Genomic DNA, 13476 nt, shown 5'->3' with positions numbered 1-13476 from the left:
ATGCAAGTACCCAAAGCTAGTAACTTAATTCTATTTCTCCTCTATCACAGAGAAATGTGCAAAAAGAACGTGAAGCAGCAGAAAGAAAAAAGCTGCATTTCAATACAGTGTCCTAATAGCAAAGCTTTTTTAACCTGATAGTTTTTCTAAGGTACAATGTCTTCTTTTCCGACAGATTCTTCTCTTTAAATAGCGTGAGAAAACTTTTTGTTAATCAGCCAAAGCTTCTCCGATGGAAGCCTTGTTTATCACTTCTCTTAAGACACAAATGAAGCAGAAAGTTTATCTTCTGATTCCTAAATGAAGTCAAAATTCCTAAGTGCTACCCCCTACACAGAAATTCATGCCCAGAATTCCTGTCCATAAAGGAAGAGAACTTACAAGTAGCACAAATCTAATTCATTTGACAGTTTAAAAAAAAAAGACCTCCGGGGCTTCCCTGGTGGCGCAGTGGTTGAGAGTCCGCCTGCCGATGCAGGGGACACGGGTTCGTGCCCCGGTCCGGGAACATCCCACATGCCGCGGAGCAGCTGGGCCTGTGAGCCATGGCCGCTAAGCCTGCGCGTCCGGAGCCTGTGCTCCGCAACGGGAGAGGCCACAACAATGAGAGGCCCGCGTACCGCAAAAAAAAAAAAAAAAAAAAAAAAAAGACCTCCAAGACCAAAATTAACTTTCTTCCTTCCCATAAACAAAAATAAATTAAATAAAAATGGGAATAATGTAGACACGATCTGTGTGTATAACGTCAAAGCTCCATAAGGGTAGGGCAGGGGTGAAACCGTGTCCTGGGAGAAAGGGTGGCTCACAGGTAGAGGAATAATTCATTCTTACCACAAGCCAGAGCTGGAGCCGACTTCCAACAGGCGATCTGAAAGGGGTAGTTCCACGCTCCTATTCCGACACACACCCCTAGTGGTTCCCTTCTGGTGTAACCAAAGGATCCGCCAGGGAGCTGGATGTGTTCGCCTAAGGGGAAAAAGAGGGTAGAGAAGAGTGTAGTACCACTTGTCCCAAGACTCCACCAGCACCTGGACTCACTCTGGACTTGTCAGACCAGCCCCCTCCCAGGCCCCAGCCACTGGGCTCACCCCACCTCTGTTCTTTTGTTCATTCTAGTCATTCTTACACTGCTTCTCCATGTTCTCTTCACATAAATAGTCCTTTCTATCCTTCAAAACCATGTTCGTTCAACTCAATATAACCCTCTAAAAATTAACCAAGCATCCACTACATAACTTAGATGAAATGAAACAGAAATAGGGAAAGACTCAGCAGCTGAAGAGTCTGAGGACCCTGAAACCTCAGACTTCTGGCTCCCCAGAGCCCTAATGGGCCCTGATAAACCAGCTGACATGTAAACTGATGTACTCTTCCTAGACAAAGAAAATTTTTTGCTAAGTAGGTAAAACTAATAAATATGATGTACTTACTGACTCTTACAAGAATTGGTTTTTCCACAACCTGTTCTACAGCTCAGGTATGAGGCTAGGTGCTTTACATACATCATCTCATTTAATCCTTATAATAACCAAGAAGATAGAGATTACCATCTCCAGTTTAAATAAAGAAAGATAAAGTAGTTCTCAGTGTCACCGAAGTAGACAGTGATAAGCCGAGGATTTTTTTTTTTTTTTTTTTTTTTGTGGTACACGGGCCTCTCACCGCTATGGCCTCTCCCGTTGCGGAGCACAGGCTCCGGACATACAGGCTCAGTGGCCATGGCTCATGGGCCCAGCCGCTCCGCAGCATGTGGGATCTTCCCGGACTGGGGCACGAACCTGTGTCCCCTGCATCGGCAGGCGGACTCTCAACCACTGCGCCACCAGAGAAGCCCAAGCCCAGGATTCTAACCCAGGCCTGTCTTAATTCCAAAATCTGTATCCTGCCCCCCCCAGGCTCTGCTCTCCTGCCTCCTTGTCAGCTGGTCACAGAAGGCCAGGTGAGGGCTTACCGGCCATGGACCCCGCTAAGCCTGCATAGTACTCCAGGCACTGCCAGGAAGTGTCAATGTCCCAGCGGGCCTCAAAGATGGACTTGCCATTGTTGATGGTCTCCACAGTGGCGATTTCATCCTTCCGATCCTTTGGGTGAAACAGAAGACCAGACTTAAGACAAATTACTGTACACCTCAACACATTCAACAGTCAAACCAGAATACATTGCCCAACTTTTAAAAATAGAAACAGCTTTCACTTTCAATGAAAACAGAAGGAATGGCAGTGTGACATTTGGAAGAGAAATAAAACTTATTGCTAAACAGTACCCTGCTCTCCCCATCAAGTAACTATCACAGATACAAGACCAACACCTCATTTCAAGATCAATTAGAAAAGGAATGTTTTGAGAAATAAATATTATATATGTACATCTGTATAAATATGTATACATACATGTGCATGTGTTTGCATGTATAGAGAGTAAGAGCAAACAGTCCTTACTTAGGAAAACTGTACAAAATAGCCAAACACACAATTGGCATTTAAAAGGTTATATACCCATGGCTTTAATTCACCCAAAGAAATGGAGCATGTTAAAATCATAAGATAATCACAAGACAATTATTTTCTAATGCTTAGTACTCATCAATTCTCTTTTCTAATACTGTTTCCAGATGTAGTTTATATACAACTTAGAGGTGAGATAGTCCAGGGATGAAGGAAAAAGTCTGGGAAATTAGACCTAAAAAGAAAAGCTAAATAATGCCCCTAAAGGAGATCAAAAAATTGAATATGTAAGAAATAGATATTTGCTATTATGGATCCAATTTAAAATAAACACTGTGGTCAAAATCTAAACATACATAGAAGATGAATCAAATAATTGACAAGAAGATGCATTCTCTTACTAAAACTGATAATCAGTAAGGCTTACCAGAAGCAAAATGAAATAGCAACAGAAATTAACATAAGCATCTAATTAACACAAACTCTATCAAGATTGAGTACAAATCTCAGAAAAAATTGGAAGGAGGAATATGAAAATCAGTATGAAATACATGAAAGGACAGTTTGATAATGATATTTGGACATGTTCTGTTTCTACAAAGACCAGAGGTATAAAGTGCTTTGATTCATTCATTCCATATTTGTTGAATTCCAGACATGGCAGAGTAGAAGGACTTGAGCTCACCTCCTCTCATGAAAACACCAAAATCACAACTAACTACTGAATAACCATTGACAAAAAAGACTGGAACCTACCAAAAAAGATATCTTACATCCAAAGACAAAGAAGAAGCCACAATAAGATGGTAGGAGGGGGGCATTTGCAATCTAATCAAATCCCACGCCCGCCAGGTGGGAGACTCACAAACTGGAAAATAATTATATTGCAGAGGTTCTCCCAGAGGAGTGAGAGTTCTGAGCTCCATGTCAGGCTCCTCAACCTGGAGGTCTGGCATCCGGCGGAGGAGCCCCCAGAGCACTTGGCTTTGAATACCAGGAGGGCTTAATTGCAGGAACTCCACAGGACCGGGAGAAATAGAAACTCCACTCTTGGAGGGCACACGCAAGGTCTCATGCACACCAGGACCCAGGGAAAAAGCCGAGACTTCATAGGAACCTGGGCCAGACCTACCTGCTGGTCTTGGAGGGTCTCCTGGGGAGGCGGAGGGTGGCTGTGGCTCACTGTGGGGACAAGGACACTAGTGGCAGAGGTACTGGGGAGTGCTCATTGGCATGAACTCTGCTGTAGGCCGCCATTTTGACACCAAGACCTGGCCCCACCCAACAGCCTATAGGCGCCAGTGCTGGGATGCCTCAGGTCAAACAACCAACAGGGTGAGCACACAGCCCCACACATCAGCAGACAGGCTACCTGAAGTCTTCCTGAGCCCACAATGACCTCGAAACACACCCCTTGACATGGCCCTGCCCACCAGAGGGACAAAACCCAGATCCACCCACCAGTGGGCAGGCACCAGTCCCTCCCACCAGGAAGCCTGCACAAGCCTCTAGACAAGCCTCCTACACGAGAGGACAACACCAGAAGCAAGAGTAACTACAACCCTGAAACCTGCAGAACAGAGACCACAAACACAGAAAGTTAGACAAAATGAGATGGCAGAGAAATATGTTCCAGATGAAGGAACAGGATAAAACCCCAGAACAACAACTAAGTGAAGAGGAGATAGTAACAAATGCGGAATGATTACCTAAGAAAAAAAGGATAGATCCAGTCTCTGCCTTCAAGGGGCTCACTTCAAGGAGTCTCACTTAGTGGGACTTCCCTGGTGGTCCAATGGTTAAGATTTTGCCTTCCAGTGCAGGGGGTGAGGGTTTGATCCCTGGTCAGGGAGCTAAGATCCCACATGCCTCACAGCCAACAAACCAAGAAAAAACAAAAAACAAAATCAAAAAACATAAAAAAGGAAGTTAGTAACTTCTAAATAAATTCTGCAATTACTGAATAGACATGTTCCTTCAGAAAGGATAATTCGTTTACATTCAACACAGTCTAAAATAAATTGCCTTTTAAACCAGCAATTTACCTTCTCTTTCTCTGATTCTATACTCACCAAAACGACTTTTTAACAATTAACTTGTTTCCCAGTTACTGATACAGGAAAGAGGGTACCTAGAAGGACAACAAGCATCAGTTCTGATGTAACAGTTCTTTAACTAGGTGTAAGTTATTCCCCTTCTTAGATCTGTTGAGTATGATCAACATGAAACACATGTGCAAAAGGCACAATCAACCGTAAGTGACTTAAACTACATTTCTAGAATGCAAGAGGGCAACTAGTCCCTAAAGAGGAAGTAGGTACTGGTTCACTAATCAGCATGAATACACTGATGAATCAGTATATTACACTTCAAACACATGAAGAAATATTAAACTGGCAAAAGTGAAATGCTGTTGTCTTCCACATTAATACAAGAGTGGACAGACAGGAAGTAATCTGTGACTATCGCTGAAAAGCCTCAGAATATTTACTAAGAAAGGAAGTTTTATTATTATTATTTTTGGTAAACAATGGACAGGCAATTAGCTTTGAGGACTGTTTCAAGGTTTGAACTCAAAGAGAAAATTCAATTTATTGGCTGGCCTTTTGAGATTTTTCTTGTCTTATTCCAGCATTCTCTACCCTCACAAAAAAGGTTATTTCTAAAAAGCCATTATGAGGGACTTCCCTGGTGGTTCAGTGGTTAAGAATCTGCCTGCCAATGCAGGGGACACGGGTTCGAGCCCTGGTCCGGGAAGATCCCACATGCCACAGAGCAACTAAGCCCATGAGTGACAACTACCGAGCCCACCTGCCACAGCTACTGAAGCCCGTGCACCTAGAGTCCATGCTCTGCAACAAGAGAAGCCACCTCAATGAGAAGCCCATGCACCGCAACAAAGAGTAGCCCCTGCTCGCCACAACTAGAGAAAGCCCACGCACACCAACGAAGACTCAATGCAGCCAAAAATTAAAAAATAAAATAAAAAGCCATTATGAGATCTTTTAACATACCTTCAAGGATCATCAAAAAAAGTCCCTGACGAAAACTATCAAAGAGTCCAGTGGGTCTCTACTGATACTTAATATTGCTTTCAGGGAAACGGTATTCGCTTACCCTCCCAGAATAAGGAGAGCAGAGGGAGAAGGGGAAAACAATATAAGTTTCCTGACCCTACTAGTACAAGAGCCATCACAAAACAAAACTGTCCACCATGACAATGCACTGCTGTAAGTATTTATTGGGAAACATGAACTTCCTATCTACCCCTGTCATCCTCTCCACCACCCTGCTTCACATGTGACCTGACCAGGGGTCCTCTGGGATGAAAGAGAAGAGGCAAAGGGCAGGAGACTCACCTCTCTCCTTCACTTCAAACCCCCCAGCAAGCTCAGTGTTTAGCTTTTATAAGAGAACCACCTGAGCAAAGACATGCCCACTAAACCCTGACAAGCCTGAGCCCCTGCTTGTTTTAAGAGGCAGAGCTGAGCAAAGCAGTTGCTGAAGGCAAGTGCATAATCTATATACACAATCTTTTTATATGTAAATGTGTTATCACAGTTTTAAAACACATTTTCTCTCTCCTTTTAAAGCCAAACGATAGCTACTTTTATAAGAACACTCCAACTAAGAAATGATTGGGGCCTACCATTAAGATCTTTATAATCTGATAAAAAGCATCAAAAGATTCAAAGTGAAAAAGGAAACATAAGACCAATAAATATACCAAAAACCATTCACTTCACTAGGAGTCAATGGGCTTCCAGCAAAGGTGGAGTTACAGGGACCAGATTTAGCCTCCACCTTAAGCAACTAAAAAAACCAGGTAAAATACTTGAAACAACAATTTTCAGACACTGGACAGACAGCTCAGGACAGTGATCCCTGAGAGAGGGAAACAAATGAGGTGAGCCCTACATGTATTCTTGCCTACTGCCTGGAAAGAGTACATCGCAGAGCAGGGAGGAGGAACTTAGGTGAGGCCCAACAGATACTCTGAGTTGAGGAAACAGGTTGGGAGTTCAGGGAGTATGTGATGGCTACAGTCTGCAGGCTGAGTATGGGACAGAAGAGAGCTGCACAGGAGAACCCCAGAGATCTCCCTTAAGTCTTCATCTGAGAACTGGTCAGTTGTGAGGACACTATCCAAGGCCAGGAAAAAAACTAACCAAAAAGGTGAAAAAAATCCCCCACACTCACACAGGGCCAGGAATAGTTCACGTTCCCACCAGCCACAGTGAGAAAAACCTCACTAATACACAGAGCATCAAGCTAGGTATTCAAGAGGGTATTCAGTAGTGGGGCAAAATTAGCTGCTCTGGTCATACCTAACAAAGCATAAAAGCAAGCCTTGAAAGGATCAAATTGATTCCAAGTAACTTCACTGTGTCCCAGAACAAAGTTCATTAATATTTTTTTAAAGTACAAGAATATTCAGCATCCAACAACATACAATTCACAATGTCTACTGGTAATAAATTACCAGACATGCAAAATGTAGGAATGTTATATAATGCCTAACCAGGAAGAAAAAAAACAATCAATAGAAACAGAACCAGAATTCAGAGATGACAGAATTAGTAGACAGGGATATTAAATATTATTATAACTATATTCCATGTGCTCAAGAAGGCAGAGGAAAACATGAGCATGTTAGGGAGCAACGTGGAACAACAACAAAAATGACTCATGTTGAACTTCTAGAGATGAAAAATACACTGGATGGGATTAATAGCAGATTAAACACTACAGAAGAAAAGATAGATGAACTTTAGGCATAACAATGGAAATTACCCAAAATAAAACACACAGAGGAAAAAAACTGGGGAAAAAATGAACAGAGCATCAGTGAGCTGTAGAATAGTTTCAAGCAGCCCAACATAAATGTAACTGGAGGCTCTGAAGAAGAGGAGATATAAAAGGGGGCAGAAAAAAAATATCTGAAGAAATAATAGCCAATATTTTTTCAAATTTAACTAAACTGTAAGTGTACAGATTCAAGATCAATAAACTCCAAACAAAAGAAATATAAAGAAAACTGCATCAAAAGCCATAATGATGCACCCCAATGTTCATTGCAGCACTATTTACAATAGCCAGGTCATGGAAGCAACCTAAATGCCCATAGACAGATGAATGGATAAAGAAGATGTAGTACATATATACAGTGGAATATTACTCAGCCATAAAAAGGAATGCAATTGGGTCACTGTAGAGATGTGTGGATGGACGTAGACTGTCATACAGAATGAAGTAAGTCAGAAAGAGAAAAATAAATATTATATATTAACACATATATGTGGAATCTAGAAAAATGGTACAGATGAACCGGTCTGCAAGGCAGAAATAGAGACACAGATGTAGAGAACAAACTTACGGACACCAAGGGGGAAAGTGGGGGGTGGTGGAATGAACTGGGAGACTGGGATTGACAAATATACACTAATATGTATAAAATAGATAACTAATAAGAACCTGCTGCATAAAAAAATTAAATTAAATTAAAAAAAGGAAGATATAATGAAATTGCTTAAAACTAGTGATAAGAAGAAAAATCTTAAAAGCAGCCAAAGGGGGGAAAAACATTAAAAACAGAGGAACAAAAATAAGAATGACACCAGACTTCTCTTCTGAAACGACACAAGCCAGATGACAGCGGTGCAACATCTTTAAAGTACTGAAAGAAAAAACTGTCAACCTAGAATTATCTACCCAGGATTCGTTTAAAAAGGAAAGCAAAATGAAGACTTTCAGACATACAAAACCTGAAAGAACATCTCCAGCAAACCTGCAGTATAAAAAATGCTAAAGAAATTTCTTCAAGCAGAAAAAAAGTATGGTAACAGATGGAAATTTGGGCCTACCCAAAGGAATGAAGAGCACTAGAAATGCTAAAAATGTGGGAAAATATCAAATATTTTTATCTTATAAAATATAATTGTACATAGTTTAAAAATGGAAGGGGCAAAGAACTGCAGATCACGATTAACTAGAAAAATTACTAAGAGAGACAACTGAGAGCTGTAACTGTAGGCTGTGGTCAGAGGGTGGGATTTGTTTAGTTATGGAATAGTTTTGGGTAAAGGCAGATCCAGGGTATGATCTTCAGACAAGAGCTTTAGAGAAATATAGTAATATATTTTTGACTGTAATATGTAAAAACATTACATAAGATATTAAAGAAAATGGAATGGGAGTTTAAAGGAAAAGAAAATTAATATCAGATAGTCCATTTCAGAGCAAAAAAAAAATTAGATATTATTCAGGATTTTAAAAGTAATTTTATAATGATAAAGGAGCCAGTTCTTAAGAAGATATTACAACCCAAATGCTTATGCCCAAGGAAAATGTGAGAGACAAATCAGAATAATAAATTATCAGCTTTGAGTTACCACTTTTAATCTATCAAATAAAAAATAAATTTTAATAGCAGAAAATACCTTGTTGGGAGAAAATTCTCCAGGAATATTTTGACACTACTGCATGGTCCAAGCTTTCTGAGCAAAGGACACTGGCAAGCTGATTGAAAAACAAAGGCCTTAGAAGGCAGAGACAGGGTCTCCCAAAAGATAGAGGTCACTGGAGCGATGGGAAGATATAAAGCTCTCTACTTCCTGTTCCTGGAGACAACTGCTTATATTCCAGGGTAATAAACCTAATGACACCTTCCCCCCTTATGAGATCTGCTTAATGAGTAACCTCTCTCCAGAGAAGAGAATGGGCAGATGTGCAGCCCCCATATAAGCTGAGTCTCATGTTAGGGTTCCTCTCCTGTGGTGCAACCACTGCATGCAACGGGGTTAACATCTGCCTCTCACTGCATCACCCCATGGGGACTGGGACTCAGAAAACTAATGCTGAAGTATTGCTCTGGGTACAGCATCTGGGTCCTGTAATAAAACCTTTCCCTAATCCAGAAAGCTTCACGTCTCTTGTCAGAATACACATATAACCTTGCAAGTAGGGTAACTCTTAGACCCTCAGCTTCTGACAACACACTGATGAGGAAAAAAAAAATCATCACAGTCCTACACTGAGAGATATCCTTGACTTATATTTTGGTGTATATCCTCTGAATTTTCTAATTTTCTGTAATGACAATCTAGTACTTTTGCTCTTTAAGACTGTAAAAAGCTAAACTTTATTTCTTAAGAGGGGAACATCGATGAATCTATGAAATCTTCCAGGCAACTAAGGTAGAAAATAAACCTGAAAAAGAAAAGTGAGCTTAAGAGTCATCAGAGGAAAAAGTAAAAAGGAAACAAGTACACATAGTAAAATGAAAAGGAGACAAGCTACAAAGGATACATTATCACTCCAACAAAGAAGGAAAAGAAGGGCTTCCCTGGTGGCGCAGTGGTTGAAAGACCGCCTGCCGATGCAGGGGACACGGGTTCATGCCCCAGTCCGGGAAGATCCCACACGCCGTCGAGCGGCTGGGCCCGTGAGCCATGGCCGCTGAGCCTGCTCGTCCGGAGCCTGCTCGTCCGGAGCCTGCTCGTCCGGAGCCTGCTCGTCCGGAGCCTGTGCTCCGCAACGGGAGAGGTCACAACGGTGAGAGGCCCGTGTACCGCCAAAAAAAAAAAAAAAAACAGAAGGAAAAGAAAACCTGCCGAGAGAGATGTCACAAGGAGCCAAGAGCCAGAAGGAAATCACTGATGGAAAACTTGTTGTACATACCAAGGTGAGCATATGGAAATGCCTTCCTACTTAATCTAAAAGGTATCACCTAATAGCGCATCAAGGTCTAACTGCAAATCATCATAAAGAACTCACAGAACAGTGCAAGAGGACTTTTCTGGAAGACATTATATTAAAACATACCCTTATTATCCTGGCAGCCTCCAAAAGGATTCGGCAACGTTCCATGCCAGATTTTTGACTCCATATTTTAAAGGCAGCCTTTGCATCTTGAACAGCTAAATTTACTTCCTTTTCTCCTGAACACGTGAAAGTAGCTATCACTCGCCCTATAAATACAGGGAAAGTCAGTGTTATCTCAATTGGTTGCCACACATTTTAAATAAAGTATTGTGTATCCAATTTTCCTTTTATTGATCCTCTTCTTGTTTTTAAGTATGGTTTGATTTAGTGACTACCCTTATACCAGCAGCTCACCTTTTAAAGAATCTAATAAAAATTGCAGGCTTCTGTCCAGAAAAATGTACTGAACCATATCACAGAATTATAGAGAGAACATGTCCCTTGCCTAGCACACCATGAACTTCAGGGTAAGAACCCCTGCCCTCCTCTATTTTACATTTGGGTTTACTAACATTAACCTCCAATCAATTATTTCACAATGCTCCTTAACAATGTTTGAGAATCCCAGAGGTCATACAAAATCAAAGTACTCCATCTCCTGGGTTATGAACTCTGATTTTAAATCACTGGTTTATGTTCTATACAAGTCATATAATACTGATACTTGATGAATACGGTTAATAAACAGAATATCAAGAAAAGATACTCCTAAAAGCAAGAAAATTTTTTTCTCAAATATGGGGAAAAAACAAACAGTCCCTCATTTTCTTATTTCAGTCTTATTCCCTATCCTGGGCAAAATATGAAATGATCAGTTTTTCTAGACCCAAATCCCAACGGTTGTGACTGACTCTACTAAAAAGAATTCCCTAAGACGTCAAGTCAGCAGTTTCTTTTCCCCTCCCACAAGAACACCTGGGACGCTGCTTTTTCCAGAGATTTCACAAACCTGCTATTTGTTACAAATTTGAATAGCTAACTGGTAAAGGCAGTGCTTAAGGATCACACACACACTGTAGGCAATTAAAATAAACAGCAATTTTTCTTTCTTTTGTATCAATATGGGGGTGGGGGTCAAGAGGCTGTCTCCTCCTACCTAAAGAAGAGCCTGATGGTGTCTGTGGCCCCTTCCTGCTCTGACAAGTCGCTGCTCTGTGGTTTGGTGTAATTGGTCAAATGTAAATTCTCCAGTCTCTTGAAATCCAGTTTTATCCCTCTGGCTACATACCGCTTGTTTTGCACAAACATTTACATTTTTCTCCTCACAAATATTCCATAACATCCAGCAAAACAAACATAAAGCAAAAGCAAAACAAAAAACCTGTTCCTCATTTCTTTGTGATCTATGGAGCTCCCAGGGCAAACTGAGGGCCTGGCACAGCGCTGGGCACACATTAAACACGGGATAAAAGCAGGATTTTTTTTTTTCCCCTTTCCCAGTTCTGGTTCATGTTCAGAAATATTTTAACACTAGGGGATGGCAACAAAGTCCTCATTCACGCTAACTAGAAACCTCTATGCGCGCTCCTCCATTTTGGCACAAGTGTTTCTTTTCACCCCGTCCTTCTAGAACTCCTCTGCTACGTGCACGGTTGAAAACATTACTGCAGTCCTAACCTTAAAATTTAATAATTAACGAAGACTCCACCTCACCCACCGGGGCTTTGTGGACTCTCTGTTCAGGCCGTTGTAAAACTACCCATGAAAACATCGAGCAACTCACCAGCCTGTCCAGTTTCCTACGACCCCCTTCGTGTCCGGTCCACATGCTTCCGAGTTTGCACAGCACCGTTAGCTGCCTACACATACAACTTTATACTCTACACAGTCACTTACCTGGGCTCAGTAAACGTCTGCTGAATGCACTACAGGAAGGTTCAGGGAGGTAGACTAGGTTCACCCCTGGGGCGGGGGAGAGTCAATCCGCGCCCGACCCTCGCCCCTACCCCGGTCCCCGCCTCGTTCCCCGCCCCGCCGCCCCGGCCCTGCCGCCCGGTCTCCGTCCCGTTACCGGTTGCTGGCTCGAACGCCTTCTCGGTGCCGGAGGCGTCCACCGGATCCACGCGGGCCCCGCCGCGGTAATTGAGCGGCTGAGACACGACGAAGGTACCAGTGCTCATGGCGGCGACCAGAGCAGGCCGGAGAGTGTGACGAAGCGGAGAGATCCCGGCCAGACCCGCTCGGAGGAACATGGGGCACTAGCGTAGTGTCGTGCCCTAGGTTAAGGGGAGGTGGGGAGGGGCGGGGGCCGCGGGAGGGGCGGGGGCCACGGGGAGGCCGAGCTAGCTGCAGCCTGAGGGGCGTGGCGCCGCTGGACTAGAGTTGAGGGTCCTCCAGGAAAGGAGCCGGGCCTTCCGGGGCGGAGTTTGCGAGACCTTTGGGGGCCCTTGCTAGGCTCGTCCGCGGTCCAGGTATGGCCCTCGCTTAGCTGAAAGGATGGGCGAAACACCAGAGACTTACACACACGCACACGCATGCACGCTTTCTCTCTCTCTCTCTCCCTCCCTCCCTCCGTCTCTCTCTCTCTCATTTTCGCTTTCTTCTTCCATATCAATATTTGAAACAAGAGTTATCAGGTACATCACTGCATGTAATCATCCCAGGATCTTACTCTCGATTTTTCCGTCTGAAGAAAGCGGAGGATTGGAGTGCTAGTAATTTTACTTTGGGGATTACTTCACTCTTAAGCCACCATTTCTTTATTTGTGTAATAATACTTTAAAAAAGTTATTGCCTTTGTTGTACACCTGACACTATCACAACATTGTAAATCAACTATACTCCAATATAAAATAAAAATTTAAAAAATTTTTAAATGTTATTGTAAAGACCAACGGGAGGACTGTCAAGAAAACATACGATATTTTGGAAAGTGCTGGGATCGGGGGTGGTCGTGGGATGAATTGGGAGATTGGGACTGACATATATACACTAATATGTATAAAATAGGTAACTAATAAGAACCTGCTGTATAAAAAATAAATAAAATTCAAAAATTCAAAAACAATAAATGCAGTAAATAATTGTGAATAAATTAATACAAGTAAAAAAACAAGATACTTTGATGTGAAGCTGCTTTTTCTTTAAACATCTTTATTGGAGTATAATTGCTTTACAATGTTGTTTGTTTCTGCTGTATAACAAAGTGAATCAGCTATACGTATACATATATCCCCATATCCCCTCCCTCTTGCGTCTCCCTCCCACCCTCCCTATCCCACCCCTCTAGGTGGTCACACAGCACCAAGCTGATCTGAAACGTCTTTTT

At 42.3% G+C, this 13476-nt stretch overlaps 1 protein-coding gene across 2 annotated transcripts in view; it reads right to left on the bottom strand.

Moving 5' to 3' along the window:
• The window catches only part of ALDH9A1 (aldehyde dehydrogenase 9 family member A1), a 30009-nt gene extending 17369 nt beyond the window's left edge, over positions 1-12640 (bottom strand). Inside the window, exons 1-4 of one of the 2 annotated variants that reach the window (XM_081256473.1) lie at positions 12220-12640; positions 10269-10414; positions 1952-2081; positions 832-966 (exon numbers count right to left, since the gene is read on the bottom strand). In XM_081256473.1, coding sequence (XP_081112599.1) covers positions 832-966; positions 1952-2081; positions 10269-10414; positions 12220-12400 — 592 coding nt within the window. In that variant the 5' untranslated portion in view covers positions 12401-12640. The remainder of the gene's footprint in view (positions 1-831; positions 967-1951; positions 2082-10268; positions 10415-12219) is intronic. The other variant, XM_081256472.1, reaches the window with a different exon arrangement.
• Between the last annotated feature and the right edge of the window lie 836 nt (positions 12641-13476).

The sequence above is a fragment of the Mesoplodon bidens genome, assembly GCF_964165515.1.
Source record: "Mesoplodon bidens genome assembly, chromosome: 2".
NCBI classification, from domain to species: Eukaryota; Metazoa; Chordata; class Mammalia; order Artiodactyla; family Ziphiidae; genus Mesoplodon; species Mesoplodon bidens.
The sequence above is the reverse complement of the archived record's forward strand: the minus strand, read 5'-3'. Positions and strand labels throughout refer to the sequence as shown.